The 26934-nt window shown below is 37.4% G+C and overlaps 1 protein-coding gene across 1 annotated transcript in view; it reads left to right on the top strand.

The window, feature by feature from the left end:
• The first annotated feature begins 3998 nt into the window (after positions 1–3998).
• Positions 3999–26934, top strand: part of fbn2a (fibrillin 2a) — a 133065-nt gene continuing 110129 nt past the window's right edge. The window contains exons 1-5 of the mRNA XM_051929952.1: positions 3999–4468; positions 6845–6927; positions 9547–9645; positions 10577–10672; positions 11597–11692. Coding sequence (XP_051785912.1) covers positions 4287–4468; positions 6845–6927; positions 9547–9645; positions 10577–10672; positions 11597–11692 — 556 coding nt within the window. The 5' untranslated portion in view covers positions 3999–4286. The remainder of the gene's footprint in view (positions 4469–6844; positions 6928–9546; positions 9646–10576; positions 10673–11596; positions 11693–26934) is intronic.

Genomic DNA, 26934 nt, shown 5'->3' with positions numbered 1-26934 from the left:
AAGCTGACAGAAGACACAAAAACTAGACAAGTATCATTAGAACAGAAGGACAGGCTCAAATGAACACTAAAATGCCACCACAAGGCCACAGTGGCATTAAAGGATCTAATGAGTGGTTTACATGGAGTAAGCAGATGTCTCTATTAAAGTGATTTGCAAATCATTACATTTTTGACTAAGTCAAGAGGAATTTATGAGATTACCACAGGACAGCAATGGATGAAGCAGAGCAGGGTTATATGAACTGTATGTGAATGATAAATGTAAAAAATTCAGGGGTGAAAGGTGGGATGATTGCTCAGTAGAATGAAATTCTTAATAATTGTCTTGAGTCTCTGGATTAGGCCATAGTTCCAAAATTAATTCTCAGTGCCACAAGAATATAAGGCTCAGTGGGTATAACACAATGATGATCGGTGTAGGTGATGTCCTTCAGAGATATCAAGCAAATTCCTTAATATCAAAAGTGACAGCAGCTTCAAACTAATTGTGCCCACTTGGTAGGAGGACATAAACCTTTAGATGTCTTTCATTGACTCTGTGGGTTGCAGGAGGTAGTTAGCAGTTTCCTGTCAAATATATTCCCATGATAAATTGAGCCCCTGCATTTGTTTCAACATTTAGCAGGAGGACTTTTAAACTCCAGAGCAATCTTCATCTTGATGCATGAGACCATGTCTAATATTAAATGAAGGTCGAGAACCGATTATTTTAGTATAGCATACTCTTGTTAGAGCTCCAGAAATGAACCTGGTTTCTCTTGTCTGATGGTTAGTCTTATGGATCTGCTTGCTATGTCTGCACACATTCTCTGTACTTATGCACATTTTTTGCTGAAGCTCCACATTTTTCCCACATTTCAAACATGCACATGCTACTCAGTTGGTAACACCAATTGTCCTGGTGTGAGCATATGTGTGGGTGAACAGTGTGATGGCCTAGCATTCTGTTCAGGGTTATTCCTGTTTTTTGCCTACTGTTGTAGAAGGGTAGGGTGGATGTCTAACTAGATGAAAGAATAACTATATGGGAGGAAATTTTGGGCTTATCTGTAAGGAAACTTCATCTGCTACATATAAATCAAGGCTGAAGACACATCTCTTAACTGGGCTTTGTTGTGCTACTGCATCTGTAATTTCACTCAAGTTCTTCCTTTCCACAGAGCACTAACCCATACCGTATGCATGTATTTTCTTTAATTCTACTCACATGTTCTTCAGTTTAATACTCTATTGTGATCTTATTTACTCTATAATAGTGCCTTGGGCATTGTTCATTCAATCACATGTATGATTTTATAATAATTTAGTATTTCAAATGCAGTATGGTGGGTGGCATTGTTTTTAGCACTATTGCCTCAGAATTCCAGGAACATTATTTCAAATATTAGTCCAGACTGTACTTGTGTGGAGTGAGCAAATTTTCACAATGCTTGTTTGCTTACTTCCAATGCTTCCATTTCACCAGCATCCCAAAAATGTACAGGTGATGCTGGCTGGCATTTCCACAAATTCACAGTGTCCAAGAGAGTAAGGACATGTGAGTGTGATCTGCTTTGATACTGACTTGTATACCTGTTGGATGACAGATTTACGCCAAATTACAATGAAACAGAAAATGTGAGCTCAGTAAATTAATGAATGAATAATCTTCAGCAGTTCTTAAAGTATGAACGTCTTTGTAGCTTCTCACCTTATTGTGCTTTTCAACCCATCGGACAATCCCTCCATTATAAAATATGGAGTTGTGTAGGAACCCTGGATGAAATAATAGGAGAGCTTATTGATTAGCTTATTGGGCTTAATTTCCTATTCTGGTCAAGACTACTCTAAAGGTTTTTTTCTGTTTCCAGGTTTTTATCTGTATCTAAAGAAGCCAGAGGCTGGTCTTTTTTCCTAGATGTGAGAATATCTGTTATACATAAATGTTTTTCAGGATTTTAGGAATGTTCAGTAGTCTAGCCTCATATAACATGACTTCTACAAAATAAAAAATAGGAGTAAAATTATAATGTGTAAGTTGTCTGTAATAAAAGTAGACAGACAGACAGACAGACAGACAGACAGACAGACAGACAGACAGACAGACAGACAGACAGACAGACAGATAGATAGATAGATAGATAGATAGATAGATAGATAGATAGATAGATAGATTCAAAAAGTATTCAGACTTCAACATTTTCTGTAAACTTTACTGTGTTCTTGATTAAGTATCATACCTTTTGCTGTGGCACTCCAAGTTGTGGTCAGGAGAATCCTTTTTGCTTTAATTGCCCTTGTGATGTATCTAGAACTTGATTGGAGTCCACCTATGGCAAACTGAATTGATTAGATATAATTTAGAAAGGCACATCTGTGTATATAAGGTCCCACAATTCACACTGCATGTAAGGACAAAAACCAAGCCATGAAGTCCAAGGAACTCTGTATTGACCTCCACACTGAGGCATAAATCAGGGAAAGGTATAAAACCACTTCTAAAGCATTCAGTGCTCGCAGTAGTACATTGGCCTAAATAACAGTGAAATGGAAAAAGTCTGGAACCACCAGGACTCTTCTTTGAGTTGGCCATCTGGCCAAAATGAGCAGACGAGCAAGATGGGCCTTGGTCATATGACCAAAACCAAAGAGCAAGACCAAGGTGGCTAAGAACCCAATGGTTACTCTAACAGAGCTTAAGATGTTTTTTGATGAGATGGGAGAGCCTGTCAGAAGAATGACCATCTCAGCAGGATTCCATCAATCTGGCATTTATGGTTGAGTGACTAAACGGAAGGCACATTTGAGTAAAAGGTTGCCAAAAAACACTTGAAGGACTCTGATATCATGAGGAAAAGATTATCTGGTCTGATAACACACAAATTGATCTCTTTTGGCAATATTCCAAGCACTATGTTTGGCAAACACCAGGCACTGCTCATCGCCTGCCTTATACCATTCCTATGGTGAATCTTGGGAATCATGGATGCTATGCAGGTGCTTCTTGTTGGCAGTGGCAGGGAGACTGGTTATAATTGAGGGAAGGATGAATGCAGTCAAAAATAGAGAGGTCCTTGAAGAAAACCTACTCCAGAGTAGACACAACCTCAGAGTGGGTCAATGGTTCACCCTTTAGCATGACAATGACCCAAAGCATACAGCCAAGATAATGCTGGAGTGGCTTCAGGACAAGTCTGTGACTTTTGCACAACCAAAGCATAGATTTAAACCCCAAAGAACATCTGTGAAAAGACCTGAAGATGGCAGTTTACAGACATTTCCCATCCAATCTAATGGCGCTTGAAAAGATCTCCCAGGGAGCATGGAATAAACTAACCCAATCCAGGTATGCGAAGCTTAAAGAGACTCGCCCAATAAGACTTAAAAGCTGCTAAAGAGCTCTTCTACAAAGAACTGAATTAAGAGTCTTAATATTTATATGAATTGGATTTCATTTTTTGATTTTTAATTAAGTTTACAACCGTTCCTGAAAACAAGTTTCCAATTGGTCATTACGGGTTATTGAATGTAGATTGATGGGCAAGAATGGAAAATTCATCCGTTTAAAATTAAATCTACAACACAATAAAGTGTACATAAAGTGATGGGTCTGAATACTTTATGAATCCACTGTTGATACGAATAGGCACCATACAACGTAAATTGATATGAAACAGATAAATATTAAAGGCTCGTTATACGAATGACTTTGGGAGAAACACGTTAAGAAAATCTGTGCACAGTCTTTAACTCGCATTTCTATATGACAAGCAGACAAATATGTAATTAAAAGTACTTTAATTTTAAATATTCATGTATATTTCTGACTCTTTTTTTTTCAGTAGAGTGTCGCTGTGTATCCAATAGGCAGACGGCACGGTCAGTCACTCTCGGCTTTGTAACGAGCTGTCCAAAGATACAGTATTTATAGGGGTACTCACAGATTTCTCCGGGTCGTTTTAAATGGAGTTTCCTTCAGTTCTCACAGACGCACACACCTTAATGACAGTTGCGAGCGCATTCGCCACCTGAAGGTCCCCTCGGTAAAGCCGGAGCAGGGCGAACAGGCGGGCTGGCGGTGCCCTGACGCTTATTTTCTGTGCCCCTTCGCGTGTCTCCTCAGTGAGCCTACAGCCCGCGATAAAAGCATGTGACTGATGAGAGAGCGCCGAGCGAGCGAGCGAGCCAGTGAGCGTGTGCTGTGTGAGCTGCCAGTCACCTCGGCGCGCCGGACCCGCGCTTTTCCTTCTCTCTCTCTCTCTATCTCTCTATCTATCTCCAGCATCAGCTCTCCCGCTCCTTAGGATGGTGCTATACGGTGCTACGAAGTGCCTCCTCGGGTGGCTCGCTGTATCAAGCATGGTGGCGAATGAAGTGGATGGTCAAGCGGCTGGACACTATGGCAATGGAAGAAGGAAGCAAGACGAACTGATGAAACCGCCGGCGGATGGAGTGAGGAGAAGAAGACCGCAGGATGTGCTTCGAGGGTACGGGGCGAGAACTCGGTGTGCATGAGTGCTGTGTGTAGAGTAAAGAGCGTTCGTGTGTTAGAAGTTAAAGAAAGACTGGAGCACGTGTGGCAGTATCTGACAGCTCGGACACAGTCCAGCGTGTAAGTACGGTGTCCGTGCAGAGTCCTTAGGCAGCTTCGGGTGTGGGTGTGCCAACTAAACACGTCTGAAGACATATAGTACGTAATTTTAATTGTCTGGCCACTGTATTCACGCCTGCGTTGACTTTACAGACTTCTTAAATAACCGCTTGTATTTTGGCTCTAAATGCTGTGTGTACGGTTCATACGTTTGTGTTTAGTGTGTTTGGAGCATCGCCTTTAAATACCAATACGCACTAATTTTACAACGCGCTTCGGGTACCCAGATTTTCAGAGTCTCAAACCCGGACACTTGTGGACTGACCGGATTGTCATAGTTCCAAAACGGGACACACACTCATTAATCTAGCGAGTGTGTTGATCGTTAATATATTTGAAGTTCGCAGTTTGTAGGACTTGGGGGGAAGGCGCGTTTCGGGTCCACCATAGAGTATTGTGTGCCTAGTAATAATGCATATTAAACCGATTTTCTTTGGGTACGGGGAGTGTTTGCCCTTCCCGTTTCGGCCTCCTAAAAATTTGACATTTTGTTCAATTCCGGGACGCTAGGCAAAAAAACGAGACGCATTTCGTAAAAAGTGATAGTCCCGGATAAACGGGGACGCCCGGTCAATTTAATCGCGACTAATGGGCTGAAGTCGAGACTGACCCGACATGTCACCCTAGTCAGTATGTATGTGTGTATCCTCTCTTTGGAATTGCCAAAAAAGACACCTGACTCTGTCTGTGTATAAATATGCCACATTTAGAATGTTCTCAGACACCTTTGTTTGTGTGCACAATACATTTTGTGTTTGTATAATGTACACTCGTGCAAACTGTGCAGAGCTTTCTTGTATTCATTTATATTGGAGCTGTAGGTTTACACATCCACATAACATTGTAGATATGCATTTACTGACTTTACCCAGCTTGTAGATGAATGTGTGGGGAGTCTACATGAATGTGTCAAATCAACAGAGCTCTCAATGTGGCACCCAGTTTTGTGCATTGTATGCCATGTGTGTGGTACCTCAATATAGAGTCAAAGATCTCTTTTTGTATAGTATATATCACAGCATACAATGTATGTATATGCCCACGCTACAAAAACTCTTGTGCATGCTTGTTTACTAAATTGTATACACAAATACAGTATATACACACATTTTTATGAATGTTGGTATGCACACAAATATACCTAATACATGGATACACACACACATCATATATATACTATATATATATATATATATATGCAAACACAGTGATTACTACTTGGTGACTTAAAACATTTTGAGAAATACAATTACTGTACACTTCCTTACTGTAATTATATGTATGCTCTGTAGAGCTCACACGTGTACCCTAATTTTGTATGTTTTGTATGTATGTACTATATTTTAGTGGGCAACCTTGCCAAGTTATCATGTGTATTTCTCTTCAAAGGTCCTAGAGATATGTAAACTGTACATCTGCCTATTTCAGATTTTAGAAACCTGTATACAGACTATCCAAAATATGTATATACTTACAGTACATACCTGTACTAATTGAATGAAGCTTGGTGTGCGCTGTACTCTCCTTACATAAGTATCAAAGAAACCAGAGTGTGTGCATTTATTTAAAACTGTCCAAAATGTTTGTCTGTGTATATGCTATGGAAGTTTGTGCATGCTCCACAAAATGCCTAAACAATATGTATGCTTGCATTGCATATGTTAACCAGCTGCACACATTTCTCAAAGTTGTGTGTGTACTAAATAAGTGCTTGCATTAGCTCTGCAACATTGTTGGTGCATAAAGCACCTTCTGCAGGGCTCAAACATCAATTAATTCAGTACCTTAAAGACTCAACTGCAATCTAGTATATCTTGAGAACTAAACTGCATGTGGTGGACTTGACCAGCCGGACACACTGATTAACCCCTGCTTTTCTTTGTACTTTTGGTTAAACCCTGCAGCTGCTTGTTTCATCATTTTTTCTTTCTGGCTTTTCTTCAAAGGAATTTGTAAGGCATATGTTGTCATGTCACCACTATGTTAATTCAGTAAAATCACAAAAATGGAAATGATTTTGCTTGTACACTCAGTGTCAGTAATTATGACTGCTGCATTTTATGCCTTTCTGTATCAGTGCCATGCAGATCCTGTTAAATTCCAATATTTTAAAGATGATTTCAGTTTTACAAATCATTCTAGGTAAGTTTTGGAGACTGCTGTTTCTAATAAATGTGTTGTATTATGTATTCCTCCACATGTTTTGTAACAGACCAAATGTTTGTGGATCTCGCTTTCATTCTTACTGCTGCCCTGGCTGGAAAACATTACCTGGAGGAAACCAGTGCATTTTGCGTAAGTACTGTCATTGGCAGTAAGTCCATATTACAGTTGGCATCTTTCCATTTAATCCTGTTTATTTTCCTCTTCATAACACTTTGCTTGGAAATGTTACTAAAACAGGATATATAAACTTGAAAAAAATTAAACATATAAAAAAAATAGGTTTCTGTTGTTCTTTTTTCTGAAAACTATTCTAGTTAATAGTCGCATATTTAAAAACTATATTTGAATATTCTTTATATATTCATATATAAACACTACTTTTTCTATATGTATGTTATCCATCCATCCATTATCCAACCCGCTATGTCCTAACTACAGGGTCACGGGGGTCTGCTGGAGCCAATCCCAGCCAACACAGGGCGCAAGGCAGGAAACAAACCCCAGGTAGGGCGCCAGCCCACCGCAGGGGCACACACACTCACACACCAAGCACACACTAGGGACAGTTTTGGATTGCCAATGCACCTAACCTGCATGTCTTTGGACCCGGATGAAACCCATGCAGGCACAGGGAGAACATGCAAACTCCACGCAGGGAGGACCCGGGAAGTGAACCCAGGTCTCCTTACTGCGAGGCAGCAGCGCTACCCACTGCGCCACCGTGCCGCCCCCTATGTATGTTATGTATGTGGGTATTGATTTATTCATATCTGTTGTTTTTGGTATGCCATTTATTCATTATTTTTAAATATTCTAATTTGGTTTTCTTTTTTTGTAACTTTTTCCTTGACATCTTGTAAAGCACTTTGATCTACATCCTTTGTACTAAAATGTGCTATAGAAATGAATACTGTTTGTGACTTAGACTGTGATGGCATTGTTATTATTCTTGTATAAAAGAAATTAATTACATAATTTTAAAATTATTAATTTTTGCAAATTACACAGAATAACAAAATAGTATCACATTATCTTCATTCTATGTAGCACTTTTCAAAGTGAATGAAATCACTGGGGGCAGCTCAGCCAGTTAGGTAAAGTAATATGTAGAGATCTAGGTTGCCAACAAGTGAATTAAAAAACTGGAAGAGGAAATAAAGAAATGTACTTTGATGACTGTACTTCATAAACATTAGAAGGAAGTTGTAAGAAATTTTACAGGTATTTGGAGGTCATTGATTTTATATTTATTATTGCATATTTGGTAAGCAGTTTTGCCCTGAGCATTTTACATGATCAGGATACATCACAGCTACTTCCATTGATACTGTATATTTTTAAAACTCTTTTTTCCCCACTTTCTTCTGTGTCTTCTGGGGTCATGACTGAACTGCACCCACATGAGGGTTGCCTTACACCTCTCTTCAGTCTTTTTGTACTTTCTCCATTCATAGACCTGTGTGGGATTATGGAAGGGGTGTTATGGGGTTTCTTTTTTTGTTTTCTTGGAAATACTGTGTAAATTCATTATTTTGTGTTTATTTTATTTCAAAGTTAATAAAAATTTATCCGGGCACTAAGTTGGCCCTAGTCTTCGTAAGTGTGTGTTTCTCTGTGTTCACCCTTCAGTGGACTGGTCTCATGTCCTTCCTGCCTTGTGTTCTATCCTTGCTTGAATAGGCTGCAGTTTCCCCAGGATAAAACAGGTTTGTAGGTTAATGAATGAGTGAATACATAAACATGTATTTTCATCCACCTTAATAAAGGACAAAATCTGTGTGTCCGTCTGATTGCTGTGATTTTGTCATTTCAACAGATGGCACACACAAACATTAACAGTGCTTTTCTGAATCTTTTACCATATGGCACATAACAGAGATATATGCATTGCATTTGTCACTCCAATAGATGGTACTTCACAAACATTTGTAGCAATGCATTTTATTGCTATGTGCATTACAAAACACATTCCGATAGGTGGTGCACTGCAAACATTAACAGTAAGGTCTACATTGACTACTTACATTTCAGCCTGTCTTACATGGGTAGCTTGGCTAGGAAATATATATATATGTGTATGTGTGTGTATGTGTTTGTGTGTGTGTGTGTATATATATATATATATATATATATATATATATATACACACACACACATATATATATCTACACACACACACACACACACATATATATATATATATATATACACAGTATATATATATTCTGTATACCCTAGCCAAGCCACCCATGTAAGACAGGTTCAAATGTAAGTAGTCAATGTACACCTTATATATTTATTCTGTGAAATTACATGTGTTACATGTATTAAATATAAGGAAATATCAAGAAGGATGATTAATGAATATTAAACTGTCTGTGCAAATAATTCAATGCATAAAGTTTGGAAGAGAAATTCAGTAGTATACTTGTGTATGCTGTTGCCTTAACAGTCTTTAGAAGCATTGCATCTCAAAGTGAAATATAAAGCTATGTCCTTGTAAAATGATTCTGGTGCATCATTATTGGAAAGCTATATTCTAATAGAGGCACTTTAAAAAAAAAATCACTTACACGTATTAGGGGGCAGCATGCTTTTTCGCACTGTTATGGCAAATGTTTCACATGTAACATGTCCCTTTCATACTTCCTTTTCTAGAAATTCTTGCAGGTGTACTTAGTACTTGCAGTTGAACCTTTAGGGTGGGTTAATGATGTATGATTATATTCTCTTTAACTTGTTTTTTAGCCATTTGCCGAAACAGTTGTGGAGATGGATTTTGCTCGCGTCCGAACATGTGCACTTGCCCTAATGGAAAAATATCTCCAACATGTGGAACAAAATCTAGTAAGTGTGTGCAGGATCTGTTAGAAATGCATGGACCACGAGACTAAAACTTGATTGCAGCACAAATTTTTTAGAGGTTTTCATCTGGGTTGTAAGTATAATTTAAATAATGCATATCATAGTTTCATAAATACATCAAAACAGTAATATAATATCTCTGTAGTGATATTATATCCATTGATCCACTTCCTGAGTAAATATTTTTATTTATTGAATTGCAGGAAACCAGAGTCTATTCCAACAGCATATGAATCTGTACATCCTGAATAGGATGGTAGTCCATTAGAGGAAACACTTAAGATCATGCCAACCATCACTTATATTTGACAAGCTTAGAGATGCTTGTCAGTTTAATTTCTGAATATTGTAAGGTACTGAAACACCCAGAAGAACAAGTAAACTCCTCATAGACATTGAATAGTAAAGAAATTGAGCCTGATTTCTTTGACTTCTAATAGCCCTATCCCCTGCACTATCATGCCACCCTGTTTCCAACCCATGCTTTCTTGTCAATGAACTGTACTTTTTGTATGCAGACACACTGTATAATAGTTTAAAAGTAAACATTACAAGCAGTGATGAAGATGTTGTTGCTTATAGTGTTTTCTCCAGCAGACCAGAAGTCAAAAGTATCCATCTCAGAATAATCAGGGAACTCTCATCTGTCCTACAAGCCACCACAACAGCTTGGACTATTGTGCTGATCCATGCAACCCAAAGTTGATCTTGCTCATATTGCTTTAGAGCTTAACATGCTAGTTTACTGTAAGAGTCCCTGATGTTTCCCAATGCAGAACATGATGTATCCTGTTCAACGTATGTTTTCAAAATTCATCAGTACAACATTGCTTTTTTCTTAGATTTTATTGAATGGAGTTGCAGGAAACCCTTTCCACTGAAGAAGAGCTGACAGTGTTTTTACATTTTACAGCACAGCAATGCAACATAAGGTGCATGAATGGGGGTATCTGCTCTGAGGAACAGTGCAAGTGCCAGAAAGGATATACTGGAACATACTGTAGCCAGCGTAAGTCTGACCTTTTATCCTTTTCCACAACTCAGTTTTCTGTCCTGCCTACCTGTCTCACTGGCCTCGTATGCTGTCTGTCCTAACCACGCTGTGATAACCACATATCTCTTTGTGATTGTGGCATTTTGGAAAATACTACATTTTATCAAGGATATTATAAATAAAAAATATATTTATGGCTGAGTCAGAGATGCCAAATCAATCTTTTTTCCTGATTTGTTTCAATTTTATTTATTTGTGTTGATGCTGAGTGAGAATATACACATGTATGTTTTTTGTCTCAGTCCATAATTTTGCTCTGTGAACTGCCTTCTGTTGTAATCATACTCTAAGATGTAGGCAGGAACAAAAATATATCACTTAGGATGCATGCTATTGTTATCAGTCACTACTAGACACAGCAAGCTCTAAGCTGTAGCACAAGGAAAGCCCTTCCTCTATTTACAAGAGTTCGTTATCTGTTATACATTTTGATTGGCTCATTTTACATGTGTACAGAATGTTGAGTTTCATGTTGTTATGTATTTCCAATAAATACTATTTTACTGTGAAATATTTTACTTTGTACTACCCAGTACAATTTACTGTATGTTTATAAATGTATTCTCCACTCTTCTCTTTAGTGCAGTGCTGATGCCTCGTTAAAGTACAACATGTAAAGGGTCTCATTCATCAGTGTGCTTACAGACCATCTACCTTAATGTATAGTCCTGGAAAAGAAAGAACATTGTTGAAATTGAAATCTTCGTAAGGGGCCAATTCTCAATGGGTAGAAGGACAGCTTTACTTTTCTACCTTAAATAATATTCTGACCACAACTCTTGTAGTAGGCACAAATAAAACAAGAGGTGAACACAAAGAGTGCTGCTTTATGTAAAGGGAATAGCCCATGATGGACATTTTGCTGTTTTCACATTTCAGCTATCTGTGACAATGACTGCCAGAATGGAGGCCGCTGTGTTGGACCAAATCGCTGTGCTTGTGTTTATGGTTTTACTGGTCCCCAGTGTGAAAGAGGTAAAATCAGATTATATATTTTAGAGGTATTTGAGAGATTAATCAATGATTTTCTGTCAAGTTTTAAGTTACTTTATCTTTTGTAGTACTAAAATAAACAACTGTTTTGATAATTTGGTTGATTACTATCTTGATTTAATCAAATTTTTAAATGCATAAAATTATCAGATATAAATTGAAGTGTTTTGTTCAAAACCTGAAAAATGCCAGTGTTATTCTTTGCAAAGTTCTCTTTTTCAAAAACAAAGCTTGATATGTATTTTGTATTTAATAGATAAAAGGTTTTATGAGGTGTATAGCGAAAGAATCTTTCTGCATGTTATCAATTTGAAAGGTACAGAAATAACAACTATTGAAAACTAAAACAAAATGCATAAAGTTCACAGAATTTATTTTAGTAGTTGCTCAGATACTGGACTATGGATGTAAGATGATGATGTTATAAAGATTTGAATTGCATTGCAAAAAAGTTGTTTACTGCAGAAGACAGCCACTATATTAATACTTATGTGACTAACTTTGAATATATTGACTCAATAATGTTAAAGCAATGTAAAAGATTTCACTCCTTGGCAAAGTATATGTAGGGAGTTAATTCCTCAATTGTTATTGAATGACATTTTCATCTCTCAATTTTTTCACTACTGTTTTTGGAGCTCAGTCAGGTAGGGAGACTACGGAAAAATAGTACTGTATAGATTCTGCGACTGCCCCTTTAACCCCATCTGTTCTTTCTTAAAGAGCTAATGTTTGCACATGAAAGATATCAAAGTGATGTTGTGTTATTCTGATCTGCTATTACTTTGGTTTATCCAACATCACGTTTATGTTCCTGTGCTGTACGAGTTTGGTTTGGCAGTGAACTGTGTTCATAGAAGAGTTCAGAGTGAAGTGCTCCTATTCTTTTAATGCCTTAGGTTTTACATAGCTCTTGAACATTCTAGCCTCTTATCTCCAAAATTCATTCAGATGGGTTTTCCCTCTCCCAGTACAATATGTAGGTGTACAGCATGTGTTATGTAATTAGCTATTTAGTTGATTAAAAACAGTTTTTGCTTAGAGTTTTTTGTCATCAGTATTACCAATTTGATCCTTTAGTTGTTGCAACCAACTTTATACCACCCCTATGTATACCTAATGTAGCATGCCTTCTTGGCTCTTTTTCTCTCTTTTTATTTACAGTGTTTTTTTTGGCAAGCGAGTGAAAACTGTTAAATTAATTTCCAGATATGCTCTTGCCATTCCTATCTTTGAACTATAAGAGGTTTTCTCCATAAATGTTCACACCAACACTTAATTTGCTGATTCCTGATTATGATTGTTGTAAAAGACAGAAATAGGTGACAAGTTACATTGAACTCAAGTCTATAAGAACACTTGTAGAAGATTTTGTTATGGCACATTTTTCCAGAATTATCTGAGACGCTGCATAGGGCCTCAAGAGAGTGAACACTGCTCAAAATTTTAGGGATGTCTTTCATACTTGTGTACCATGTAACTACTTGGTTTGTTTCAGTATTTTTTGAGGCACTGGGTAGGAGCTCAGTAGAGTTAGCACCTTGTGACATGCTAGAGGCTTCTTGTGCACTTGTTTACTATATTACTACGGGTCCTCTAGTTTTGTCATTTAGAAAAATTTGAAAGCAAAATCATCAAATTAATCGTTCTGAATGTTATAAATTTCATCCCGTACAAAGGAGCAGGTAATGGCAGAAAGGCATGTAAAAGAAAGTATCATGGCATTTTAATGTCGTCTCCTTCCTTCATTGAGCCAGCCCTGAGAAGCTTGCTCTGAAATTTGAGTTACAGGTTAGTCCAAACCGCAAAAGGAATGGCAAGTAGTGAACATAAATTCAAAATTACAGTGGGTGTCACTGATATTAGACTGCACCTGAGATAGTGACTGACATGGAGAAGAATATTACAGTCAACAACAACAATATTTATTTATATAGCACATTTTCATACAAAAGATGTAGCTGAAAGTGCTTTACAGAATGAAGGAAGAGAAAAAGAAAGAAAAAAACAAACAAAATATAAAAATAAAATTAGGCAATACTAATTAACACAGAATAAAAATAAGGTCCGATGGCCAGGAAGGAGAGAGAAAACAAAAAAAAAAACTCCATATGACTGGAGAAAAAAAGCAAAATTTGCAGGGGTTCCAGACCACGAGACCGCCCAGCCCCCTCTAGGCATTCTACCTAACATAAATGATCTCAATCAGTCCTCATGGTTTTCAGGCTTCACGTGGAAGAATTTGATGATGATGGTCATGTGGACCTCTGGCATTCAATCCATCAATGTATGGACAGCATAGTGCTTTGATCGGGTGGTGGTGGTGTAGATCGCCACCACAAAAAACTGGAAAAAGAACAGCAGAGAAAGTAGGGGTTAGTACAGATTTCGGAGCCACCAAGAATGATAATGAGAATTAATTGCATATACTGAATATCAGGGTTAAACTAAAATGAAGCTATGAGAAAGCCATGTTAAAATAAAGAATTTTTAGCAGTTTTTTAAAGTGCTCCACCGTATTGGTAAGCTGTTCCAGATTTTTGGTGCATAACAGCAGAAGGCTGCCTCACCACTTCTTTTACGTTTAGCTCTTGGAATTTTAAGCAGACACTCATTTGACAATCTAAGGTTACGATCTGGAGTGTAAGGTGAAAGGCTTTCTGAAATATAGGATGTAGCGACATTATTAAAGGCTTTGTAAACCATAAGCAGTATTTTAAAGTCAATTCTAAATGGCATTGGTAACCAATGTAGTAACATCAAAACTGGAGAGATGTGCTCGGATTTTCGTTTCCTAGTTAAGATTCTAGCAGCTGCATTCTTCCCTAGTTGCAATCGGTTGATGTCTTTTTTGTGTAGTCCTGAGAGGAGTGCGTTACAGTAATCTAGCCGACTGAAAACAAAAGTGTGAACTAATTTCTCAGCATCTTGCAAAGCTATAAGAGATCTAACTTTTGCTGTATTTCTTAAGTGAAAAAATGCTGTCCTAGTGATCTGATTAATATGTGATTTAAAATTTTGGTCAGAGTCAATAATTACCCCTAAATTCTTTACTGCTGTACTTGACTTTTAATCCTAATGGATCAAGTTTATTTCTAATACCCTCATTATATCCATTTTTGCTAATCACTAAAATTTCTGTTATCTCCTTATTTAATTTGAGAAAATTACTACTCATCCATTCAGAAACACAATTAAGACATTGCTTCAGTGAATCAAGAGAGTCTGGGTCATCAGGCGCTATTGATAAATACAGTTGTGTGTCATCAGCATAGCTGTGGTAGCTCATGTTATGCCTTGAGATAATCTGACTTAATGGAAGCATGTAGAAGAGCAGTGGACCCAGGATAGAGCCTTGTGGAACAACATCTAGAATATTATGTGTCTTTGAAGTATAACTACCACAACTAACAAAGAATTTTCTACCTGTCAAGTAAGACTCAAACCAATTTAAGACACTGCCATAGAGGCTCACCCAATGTCTAAGGCAATTTCTAAGAATATTGTGATCAATGGTATCAAATGTGGCACTCAGATCTTAGAGAATGAGAACAGATAAACGGCCTCTGTCTGCATTTACACGCAAGTCATTTACTACTTTAACGAGTGCAGTTTCTGTACTGTGATTTGTTCTAAAACCTGACTGAAACTTATCAAGAATAGGATGTTTATTGAGGTGGTCATTTAGCTGCATAATGACTGCTTTTTCTAGGATTTTACTTAAGAAAGACAGGTTAGAAATAGGTCTACAATTTTCAAAAGCAGAGGAGTCTTTTTTTTTATTTTTCTTGAGCAGGGGTTTAACTACAGCAGTCTTAAGACAGTCTGGGAAGACCCCCGTATCTAATGATGCATTTACTGTTTCAAGAATACTATCAATTAGCATGCCAGATACTTCTTTGAAAAAACTTGTTGGTATTGGGTCAAGGACGTAGGTGGAGGGTCTCAGTTGAGAAATTATTTTATATAAGTCAAGTAAATCTATCCTGGTGAAAGAATTTAATTTGTTTAAAATGGAGTACTGGGGTTTAAGAGGATCAGTATTCGGGAGATGTACTATATTATTTCTAACATCATTAATTTTGTGATTAACAAGTATAGCAAAAGCCTCACAAGTTTCACAGGAAGTTTTTTGGAGGCATTCCATTGAGTGAGTCAGGAGGAATTTAATCATGTAAAGAGAACCTGTAAATGAAAAAAGCCTTCTGATGTGTGGGAAAAACATCAGAGACATATTCCACAATTGCTATATTGTAATCGGTTCTTTGAAGTAAGATGTGCAGTTATTCCAGGCTCTACTGAATTCAATACCATTTTTTACAAAAAGCTAATATCGTTTATCTGTTTGTTCATCCATTTACAGAAGAACTCTGATAGAAATGGTCCCTTTGAGGGTATACTTTTGTGTAAATAAAACAATCAACAAAAATGTATTGCGTTTACGGTATATGTACAGGGCAGTAAAAAACAAAAAGCCTAATACAGGTGTTAAAAGTACTTGCTTGTATCTGGTCTTCTGCAAAATCTAAGCTGGAACAAGCAATCAAAAATGTGGATTAGTTTTATGTGGTAGTGCTTCGTAATTCCATAGAAATACTATGTCATATTTCAGTCCAATGCATGAGTATTTGCCATCTAAAACCAGCAAACGCAAAGCACATGGCTTACTACTTTTTGATATACATCACTCAATGCTTTATTACCATTTGTTAGTATTTTTATATAAAATGCCAGTGCATTGTGGTCACCTTATAGCCACTTAATGTTGTGATTTTTTTCTGGATCTATTAGGCTACATTTCAGCTGTTTTCCAAAAATGTTTATATAGTTTGTTTTGTTCCGTATAATCATTTCATAATCTACAAAGACAAATTATGCCTTTGTAAAATAATTTCATAGTGACTTAAAAGGTACCAGACACTACATTTTACCTAAAAAGTAATATTGAACAATACTTTGTGACAAAGTAGCCATCACTTGACTAAAATATATTGTTCCTAACATCAGAGAGAGACTATTGCATAACATTTAGGGTTATCCTAAGCCTTTGAAAAACTAACGGAAAGCTTTGTCTAAGATTAGTTTTTATTAAATATCCATGGCAGATGCACAGGTTTGCACTAATATGTGATATTAAAGCTTCCAGCCAATTGAGATGGTTGTGCACAGCTTCAAACATCCAAGGTTTTTGGTACATTTAAAGAAACTTCTATGCATGCTACATGTCTTGTTTATTGGTTAGGAAATGCTTCTGGTAAGTTTTGATCCTTGACTTCTGCTTCTACTCATTTTGTCATTTTATTTTTATTTTGGTCACTAGATAGTAGATTTATGGAGTGACTTTTAAGAACAATTTTTGCCTGCTCCTTTGTACTAGTTTAATTACCTGTCCATCCATCCATCCGTTTTCCAACCCGCTGAATCCGAACACAGGGTCACGGGGGTCTGCTGGAGCCAATCCCAGCCAACACAGGGCACAAGGCAGGAACCAATCCCAGGCAGGGTGCCAACCCACCGCAGGACACACACAAACACACCCACACACCAAGCACACACTAGGGCCAATTTAGAATTGCCAATCCACCTAACCTGAAGAAGAATGTGGAAGTTGGCGTTCACACAGATTTATGCATCTGGATTTTTTTTGTGCGTACGCACATTTTCGCTTTTGTCTGTATATCATGTTATAGTGTGAATTCTTCGCGCGATGTCATACATGAGGCCCCTGGTCTTTTACTTTAAAATTACTGTTGCTTCTTTGATTATAGGCAGAACAGGAATATTTTGGCTTCATTGTTTGACTTTCAAATTTTTGCTAACCAGTTCTACATTGATGATGTTTATTTAACTTGGTTTTGAACTTTGCTAGTTAAACATCAATTCTTTGTTTTTGTCCTTTTTTGATAACGTGATTTTCTGATACTTCCTGCAGATATTCCATCCATCCATCCATTTTCCAACCCGCTGAATCCGAACACAGGGTCACGGGGGTCTGCTGGAGCCAATCCCAGCCAACACAGGGCACAAGGCAGGAACCAATCCCGGGCAGGGTGCCAACCCACTGCAGGACACACACAAACACCAAGCACACACTAGGGCCAATTTAGAATTGCCAATCCACCTAACCTGCATGTCTTTGGACTGTGGGAGGAAACCGGAGCACCCGGAGAAAACCAACGCAGACACGGGGAGAACATGCAAACTCCACGCAGGGAGGACCCGGGAAGCGAACCCAGGTCCCCAGGTCTCCCAACTGCGAGGCAGAAGCGCTACCCACTGCGCCACCGTGCCGCCCTAATTCCCTGTCCGATTCTTTCAATAATTTTTCCAAGTGTGCACAATTTTATATCAAAGGTGTCCATTAGAAATGGGACAAGGTGAGCAACATTGCCAAGTTAATGGATTTCGAGTATACAGATATTTCGTAGTAAAGGATTTACATATTCAGTCACTTGACCTACTTAAGCACCCTAGATTAACGGTAATTGTGATTTATTTGATTTCAGAAATTTTAATCCCAGTGCGATTGTTTTCTTTTATTATGAAATCTTATAGTACCTCCTTAGCTACTGTGAGTTTATTGGCTTCTTCAGACAGAAAAAAAACATAAAAATATGAAGAAGAATTTGCCTTTTCCTTTTCCATGTATTTTATTTCACCCTTTCTTTTTTATTACATTTCAGTTCCTCCTTGACAAGTTTATTAATACTAAAATAGTAAATTAACAATTTTGGACATTTCGTGCCTTTCCTGTGATATTCCACTCTTAATTGCCTTTTTAAAAATTGCTCAAATGTTCTGAAAAGCCCTACAGTTGGTACTAGAGTAGTTATCTTTCTTAGCTTTTTATTCATCCACTGGAGAGTATTCTTAAATTTCCTGGTGCGTCAAAAGTTTTATATGAACTTGTTTTGTATTGTATGTAATATACTTTTAAACTAATCTTACTGCTTCTTGACTGTCTCCCAGTTGGTCTCTTGTAGATTTTGTATCTACTTGAAAGCATACCCTTGAAACATATCCTTCTGAAATTGAATTTGAAGGTTTTGTTTTTTATGTACATTGTGTCAAAACACTGTAAAAACTGTAATATTATCTTCACTGAATCCTAATGATTCAGTTACCTATAACACTTAAATTGTATGTTGATTACCACAAGATATCAAGTTTGAATGAGCTTCTCCTCTTGCTTGTTTTTTCACAAAAAAAACAACACAGCTTAAATTTATGAATTCCTATTCCACTTTTTGGCTGTTTTCTCAGTTAACACTTGAGTTATTCAAGTCTTCCATTCCTGTAATATACACTTCTAAACTTGCTTTTTTGATATTACCGTATTAAAAAGACATACATTGACACTGTTGACACAGTTACTGTATGTGCATAATAGATCTCCAATGCCAGGAATCTTTCTTTGATGCTTTTGTCATTGCATCCACATATCCTCACTAAGATATGGCTCTTCTCCTATTTGAAGCAGTCTTAAATTTTTTTATTTACATTTCCACTCCTACATTTTTGATTTTCCATGTCTTTTCTAAATAACTTTTATCCATTTATATTATTGATCTGTACCTACAGTACATATAACTCAAATGCACCTGCTTTATTTTAGAACTAGTAGCATTAACACAAGCAATTTTTACTTTATTAATTATTTTTGTTTTTTCTCCTTTGGATAGTAATTAAACAAGTGTATTTTATCATTTCTGTCATTACTAATGATTCATACTAATACTTTGAACATTTACACTAAACCTGTCCTAAACTCCATATCCTTTTCGGCTATACACTAGTTTTAGTAGTGTTGAATATCCCAACAACCTACATTCCTCTATCTAACAATAAGATTTAAGCTACATGTTAAATTATGTGGTGTCATCAGTATTATTCAGACTAGTACATGGCACATGTAGACTTTCACATGAGACCATGTTGTCAGTTCTACTCCTCATCTTGGTACTTAGAGTCATTAAATCTGTCTTGCATAACTGACATTCTGCCATTTCCTATGTCACTTATTGGAATCAGGATTATCCTTGTCTGTGACCAGTAGCCTGATCATATGTCCAGGGAGGTCTTCCATCAGTGTACCAGGAAGTCTGGAGACTGAAGGAGACTCCCTGTTGCTTAAGTAAACCCAAGTCCCAAACAATTCTTAATTCTCTCCTTCTAAGGACTGGTGATCTGTTGGGATCCTCAGTCCTACCTACCAGCTCAGAAGTACTGGAGTAAAGGTCCAGAAAATGGTTGAACACCTCAAACTCTGAAATTCACACTGCTGGACCATATGGAGTTCTTATCTTGTACTTATGTCTGGCCATCAGACACCTGTCTGTCTCTCTTTGAACCAGAGTCTTCTGTGCCACTTTATGGATGCAACTGTCACTTTAATGGACTACTGGGAAAGTATGTCCAATTCTCTATTTCAGCATTGATTCATTCTCAAGTTCCACAACTTTGTTTTTGAGGTGCTGGACAAATGCCTTTATCAGGTATTAATAATACTTTCACATGTGTGGGCCTTTAACATGCTGCTACTAGTATTCTTACTGTGTGCAGTGTGACTTTGTTGGTAGTGAACAAACTCACAAATGCCCCTAGGCTCTTACTACACAACTTTTCTTTTAATTACTTTTCTGACACTAAGCTGCCACTTTGCTTTCTTTTCATTTTGAGTACAAAAACCATCTACACTTTCTACAGGACTATTTCATTTATGTTAGGTAGAATGCCCAAAGGGGACTGGCCGGTCTCGTGGCCTGGAACCCCTACAGATTTTATTTTTTTCTCCAGCCTTCTGGAGTTTTTTTTTGTTTTTTCTGTCCACCCTGGCCATCGGACCTTACTCCTTTTTATGTTAACTAAGGTTGTCTTATTTTAATTTCTTATTTGTCTTTTATTCTTCTTTTCTTCATTATGTAAAGCACTTTGAGCTACTTTTTGTATGAAAATGTGCTATATAAATAAATGTTGTTGTTGTTGTTGTTATTTGATTAAATGTCCTCCCCACTTTGAAAGTATAAACTTTCATAGGTTTGATCATAATTATAACAGATTTATCTAGTATTCCTATTGTATTATGTTGTGTTCTTTCTAGAAGTATGCCATACTTATTTCGTTTAAATGGCTATGGCACTGATGAAGTATTTACCTTAATGTCTTACCAGCATGTATGGCCACCCTTTGTCATTGTCTGTAAATGTACATGCAAACTCCTTCAGTTGCTTTCACAAAATTAAAAAACATGTCCCTGTACCGCTGACAAAAACAGCAATGCAGTATTTCACAACTCCTTCTGGAAGCCAGAACCATATTTTTAGGAGATAACTGCAATTAAATTTAACCTTGAACACAAACGTAGCACTTGGCATTTAACCACCATGAAAGGATGAATCAACACACACTCTGTACATCAGCAAAGGAAAGTTAGTAGTCCCCCACCAAAAAAACATTAGTTGTACTGTATCAGTGAGGCAAGAAATCAGTTGTAAATGCTACATTCCAGGTTCTTGATAGTTTATCTTTGTAATTCCAAAATGTTTTCATTAGACTTGTTTGGCTATTTTCTGGTATGTGTCCCAGGACCAGGAGATACACATATTGCAAAATAAAGCCAGTGAGAATCAAACAAAATGACACCTTTTATTGGCTAACTAAAAAGATTACAATATGCAAGCTTTCGAGGCAACTCAGGTCCCTTCTTCATGCAAGATGTAATGTACATCTTGTATTGATTACATCTTGCCTGAAAAAAGGGCCTGAGTTGCCTCAAATGCTTGCATATTGTAATATGTTTAGTTAGCCAATAAAATGTGTTATTTTGCTTGACTTCTCACTACATTCATAATGGCTAACACAGTACAACACCCTAGTACTACAAAATAAAACCAGAATAACTACTTCCTGTGAAATACCACCCAAGGTTAAAAACTGTCTTCAGCCATGCCTAATTTTACTTTCTTTTTCTTTTAGATTTTCTCTTTAAATAAGGGATTCTGCATTTAAAGTCAAGTCAGGTTTATTATCATGTGTATATAGCACAATGAAATTCATATTTGCATGTATTCTTAAACAGTGGAAAAAATACAATACAAAAAAACTATACTTAGTGTGCGACATACACAGTATACAGGTGCTGGTCATAAAATTAGAATATCATGACAAAGTTGATTTATTTCAGTAATTCCATTCAAAAAGTGAAACTTGTATATTAGATTCATTCATTACACACAGACTGATGTATTTCAAATGTTTATTTCTTTTAATTTTGATGATTATAACTGACAACTAATGAAAGTCCCAAATTCAGTATCTCGGAAAATTAGAATATTGTGAAAAGGTTCAATATTGAAGACACCTGGTGCCACACTCTAATCAGCTAATTAACTCAAAACACCTGCAAAAGCCTTTAAATGGTCTCTCAGTCTAGTTCTGTAGGCTACACAATCATGGGGAAGACTGCTGACTTGACAGTTGTTCAAAAGACCACCATTGACACCTTGCACAAGGAGGGCAAGACACAAATGGTCATTGCTAAAGAGGCTGGCTGTTCACAGAGCTCTGTATCCAAGCACATTAATAGAGAGACGAAGGGAAGGACAAGATGTGGTAGAAAAAAGTGTACAAGCAATAGGGATAACCGCACCCTGGAGAGGATTGTGAAACAAAACCCATTCAAAAATGTGGGGGAGATTCACAAAGAGTGGACTGCAGCTGGAGTCAGTGCTTCAAGAACCACCACGCACAGACGTATGCAAGACATGGGTTTCAGCTGTCGCATTCCTTGTGTCAAACCACTCTTGAACAAGAGACAGCGTCAGAAGCGTCTCGCCTTTGGACTGCTGCTGAGTGGTCCAAAGTTATGTTCTCTGATGAAAGCAAATTTTGCATTTCCTTTGGAAATCAAGGTCCCAGAGTTTGGAGGAAGAGAGGAGAGGCACAGAATCCATGTTGCTTGAGGTCTAGTGTAAAGTTTCCACAGTCAGTGATGATTTGGGGTGCCATGTCATCTGCTGGTGTTGGTCCATTGTGTTTTCTGAGGTCCAAGGTCAACGCAACCATCTACCAAGAAGTTTTAGAGCACTTCATGCTTCCTGCTGCTGACGAACATTATGGAGATGCAGATTTCATTTTCCAACAGGACCTGGCACCTGCACACAGTGCCAAAGCTACCAGTACCTGGTTTAAGGACCATGGTATCCCTGTTCTTGATTGGCCAGCAAACTCGCCTGACCTTAACCCAATAGAAAATCTATGGGGTATTGTGAAGAGGAAGATGCAATACGCCAGACCCAACAATTCAGAAAAGCTGAAGGCCACTATCAGAGCAACATGGGCTCTCATAACACCTGAGCAGTGCCACAGACTGATCGACTCCATGCCACACCGCATTGCTGCAGTAATCCAGGCCAAAGGAGCCCCAACTAAATATTGAGTGCTGTACATGCTCATATACTTTTCATGTTCATACCTTTCAGTTGGCCAACATTTCTAAAAATCCTTTTTTTTGCATTGGTCTTAATTGATATTCTAATTTTCCGAGATACTGAATTTGGGACTTTCATTAGTTGTCAGTTATAATCATCAACATTAAAAGAAATAAACATTTGAAATACATCAGTCTGTGTGTAATGAATGAATCTAATATACAAGTTTCACTTTTTGAATGGAATTACTGAAATAAATCAATTTTGTCATGATATTCTAATTTTATGACCAGCACCTGTACATTGTGTACAGTATTTATTTGCAGCTTATTACCAGCTCCATGGTTTGGCTTACATTAAGATAATTGTCCTGGCACCACAGAGTCAGCAGATAGACCACTCCTTTGTAAGCCATCTCATCATTTTTGGTGATCACACCTATGATAGTGGTGTCATCTGCAAAATAAATCATGAAATTGGAGCTTTGCCTAATCACATAATCAGAAGTGAACAAGAACTACAGAATGATTCTCTGCATACTATCCAACAGAATGCCTGTGTTGAGAGTCAGCATCGAGGATGTGATGCTGCCAAACTGCACATGCCGAGGTCTGTTGATTTGGAAGTCCAATTGTAGATCTTGGTCCTAAATTGGAGTTTAGTGGTCAACTTTGATAATACAACATTGTAAAACAGTGATTTGTAATCTATAAGCAGGATATCCAGATGTACCAGGATGGTATGAAATGAAAGAGTTATGACATTCTCTGAGGATCGCTTGTAGCAATATGAAGACTGGAGGTGATCACAGTTGTCTGAAATATTCTATTTAATATGTCTCAGCACAATCCTCTCATAACACTTCATCATAATTGGAGTGACTGCCATTCAGACAGTCCACTTTTGTTTTCTTGGGCACAGAGAGAATTGTTATCCTTATGAAACAGATAGGGACAACGGATTCTCTTATTAAATTATTACATATGTCACTAAAGACATCAACTAATTGGTTGCTATCAGACCAGATGTCTTGTTGATGTTAGATAGTCTAAAAGTCCTTTTTTCAACATGTGCAGAAGCAAAGAAGGATGAATCATGTAGTAGTGCTAATGGCAACTGAATGGCAAACTTTTCTTGTGAAAGCCACAAAATAGAAAATAGATTGTATGACTAACAAATTGGAAGGGAAGACAGAAAGTATAAAATGTTTAGTGGCTCAGAGTTATAATGGAAGGTGGTTCCACAGGATTCCTGGGTGTGTATAGCATTTTGAGTGATAATTGGTGCACAAGTTTTTCCTGCATAGGTGAGCTTTTAGTCATTATAGTTGCTGACCAGCTTAAAGAAGTGGTGCCTGAAAGTCTACAGGACTCTTGAAAGATGGCACCTTACGTTAATGAAAATTGTTTGTATTACATGGTGTAGTGCAGGTTTGGGTTGCAAGAAACAGGAGTTCTTACATATTGAGAGGCCAATTGCACCAGTTCTCTGCACAGAAAGTATTTCTTACAGTTTCTTGAGGAATTGACTTTGGCTTTGGTAAGGGTTTTGAGCTTCCAGTTTGCATGCCTTTACCTGACATTAAAGTCTGGTTTGCCTTGCCAAATTAAAGAGGGTAATGCCAACTCGGTTCTACAGGATCCGTAATAACCCTGAATTACTTAATAGGTCCTACATTGGCATAAGAGGCTTGCAACTTACAAGAAACAGATGGAAGCTAATTTAATTCCTCTGGCTCTTTTTCTTTTCTTAAATACAGCTCTGGAACAGAATTCTCATAGGCGCACCTTTATTTGGGTTATCTTGGCTTTACCTAACCTTATTTTTAGCAAGCTTCATTTTAATGTTTTAACTGATTACTTGTGCCAGACTACAGTGGTCAAGGGACTCTACTTAAAGAGCTGGTTACATTTTGTTTTAAAGCCAGTGCTAGCATTTCTTGCTAATGAAGAACAGATGGTTTTCTTTGAGCGGGCCCCTATGTCTTGTGCTGTGAGGCAAATAGAGACTAAATATGTGTTCCAATCACACTGATTTCCGCCCATAGACAATGGACTGTGTGCATTAACTTACAAGAAGCAAGAAAGTAAACTAAAAAGCACAGATTACTTCATCATTCCACTGTATATACTGTACATGTGAAAACCAATTTTTTTTTTATAATTACGTTTTTTTTCCAATTACTCGACTTTCATCACTGAACAAATTACAATGTTATTATAGACACACATATAATACAACAGTTTTTATTTTCATGCTTTTGGTATTACTTTTTGTAATAATAATTGAATTTATGTATTCTTGTGATGACGTAGAAACTAGAAATAAATAAAACTGTAGCTTCCTTTTGTTACTCTGCTCACATGGCTATTCTTACAGAGAAACAATTTCGAAACTTTCTGAAATAATGCAGCCAAAAGATACATTAATCTTATTAGCCTTTTTCTGGTTTGGGATAATATGGAATTGAACAGCAGTGGCATTAATTGTTATTTGCAAATAGAAGAATTTTTGCTGATTTGCTGCAGTTTTTTGGGGCAGTACAGGCATCTAATAGCAACTAGATTTACCTTTACATTCATTAAGATTTGATGGAGAAGGTAAACTTTATAATCAACTTTATAATTTGAGGTTGGTGCTTGTTTTTGATTGAAAATGGGCCATTTGGCCCAAAATATGCTCATTAATTCATATTCATTGTGGAAGTTGACCCAAACACAGACAGACAAAGAACTGGAAGTTCTTAAGCAACACACTTTTTTTACTTTATGTTTGTCTCTACAATACAGTGCACAATCACCAAACAAATATCGCTCAGTCCTTTTCCCTTCTCTCTTTCTCCTGCCACTTTTACTGCTCCACACAAGCTCTGTCCTCCACTTCCCCTCTGGCTCCCAAAATGAAGTGAGGCGGCCTCTTTTATAGTACACCTGGAAGTATCCCAGGTGCACTCTGATCTCCTTCTGGCTGCACTCCAGAGTATGGCGGCAGTGCCTCATAGGCACCCAGAAGTGCTCCAGGTGCACCAGGATCAATTTTTGGCAGCACTTCCGGGACTGTCCAGGCGCCCCCTGGTGGTGGCCATGGGCCCCAGCAGGGTTGAGCTTCCAAGTCCCAAGTCCATGGCCCTGATGCAATGCAGGGGGGGGCTGCCCTCTTGTGTTCCGGGGGATGTATTGCTTCTCTCCCGGTCCTTTCATCATCAAGGCGCCCTGGTTGGGCAAGGGTCCCAACCGTCCACCACATTATGTAAAGTATCCCAGTATTTCATTGAGTAGAACTTCAGGCTGCTACTTTTCAAATACTTATCTCAAAGATGAACACATTATTTGCTATTTCCTTATCCATGCTTAGCTCCATTGTGGTAGAGTGCTTGAATGTGTCAATTGCGTAACCCAAATATTTGGCTACAAGTATTTTGAAGAAAAATATTTTCAACACTTGTTGACAGTGACGAGTAAGTAGAACTGTGAAATAAGGTTGTTGAATGTTGAACACCATCTACCATTGTTGAAATTTATTTAAAAAAAAATTCAAAAAATCAGTGATATCTTCAAACAATGTTTTCTCCTAGACTTAGATGTTGAGGCAGATGTGCCATTCATTCAGCTGGAAGCAGATCATTCCAGTTTTTATATGTTCTGTAACTAAATGATTTTCCTCTAAATTTAATTTTAGTTTTAGTTTTGTAAGCAGGCCTGCATCTTGTAATAGTGATGTTCTGTATGGAATATATACATTAGTGTATTTTTTAAAGCAAAAACAAACAAAATAAAAACAAGTGCAAAGGCCATT

This window comes from Erpetoichthys calabaricus, chromosome 7 (assembly GCF_900747795.2).
Source record: "Erpetoichthys calabaricus chromosome 7, fErpCal1.3, whole genome shotgun sequence".
Classification (NCBI taxonomy): Eukaryota; Metazoa; Chordata; class Cladistia; order Polypteriformes; family Polypteridae; genus Erpetoichthys; species Erpetoichthys calabaricus.
This window is presented reverse-complemented; position numbering and strand designations above follow the sequence as displayed.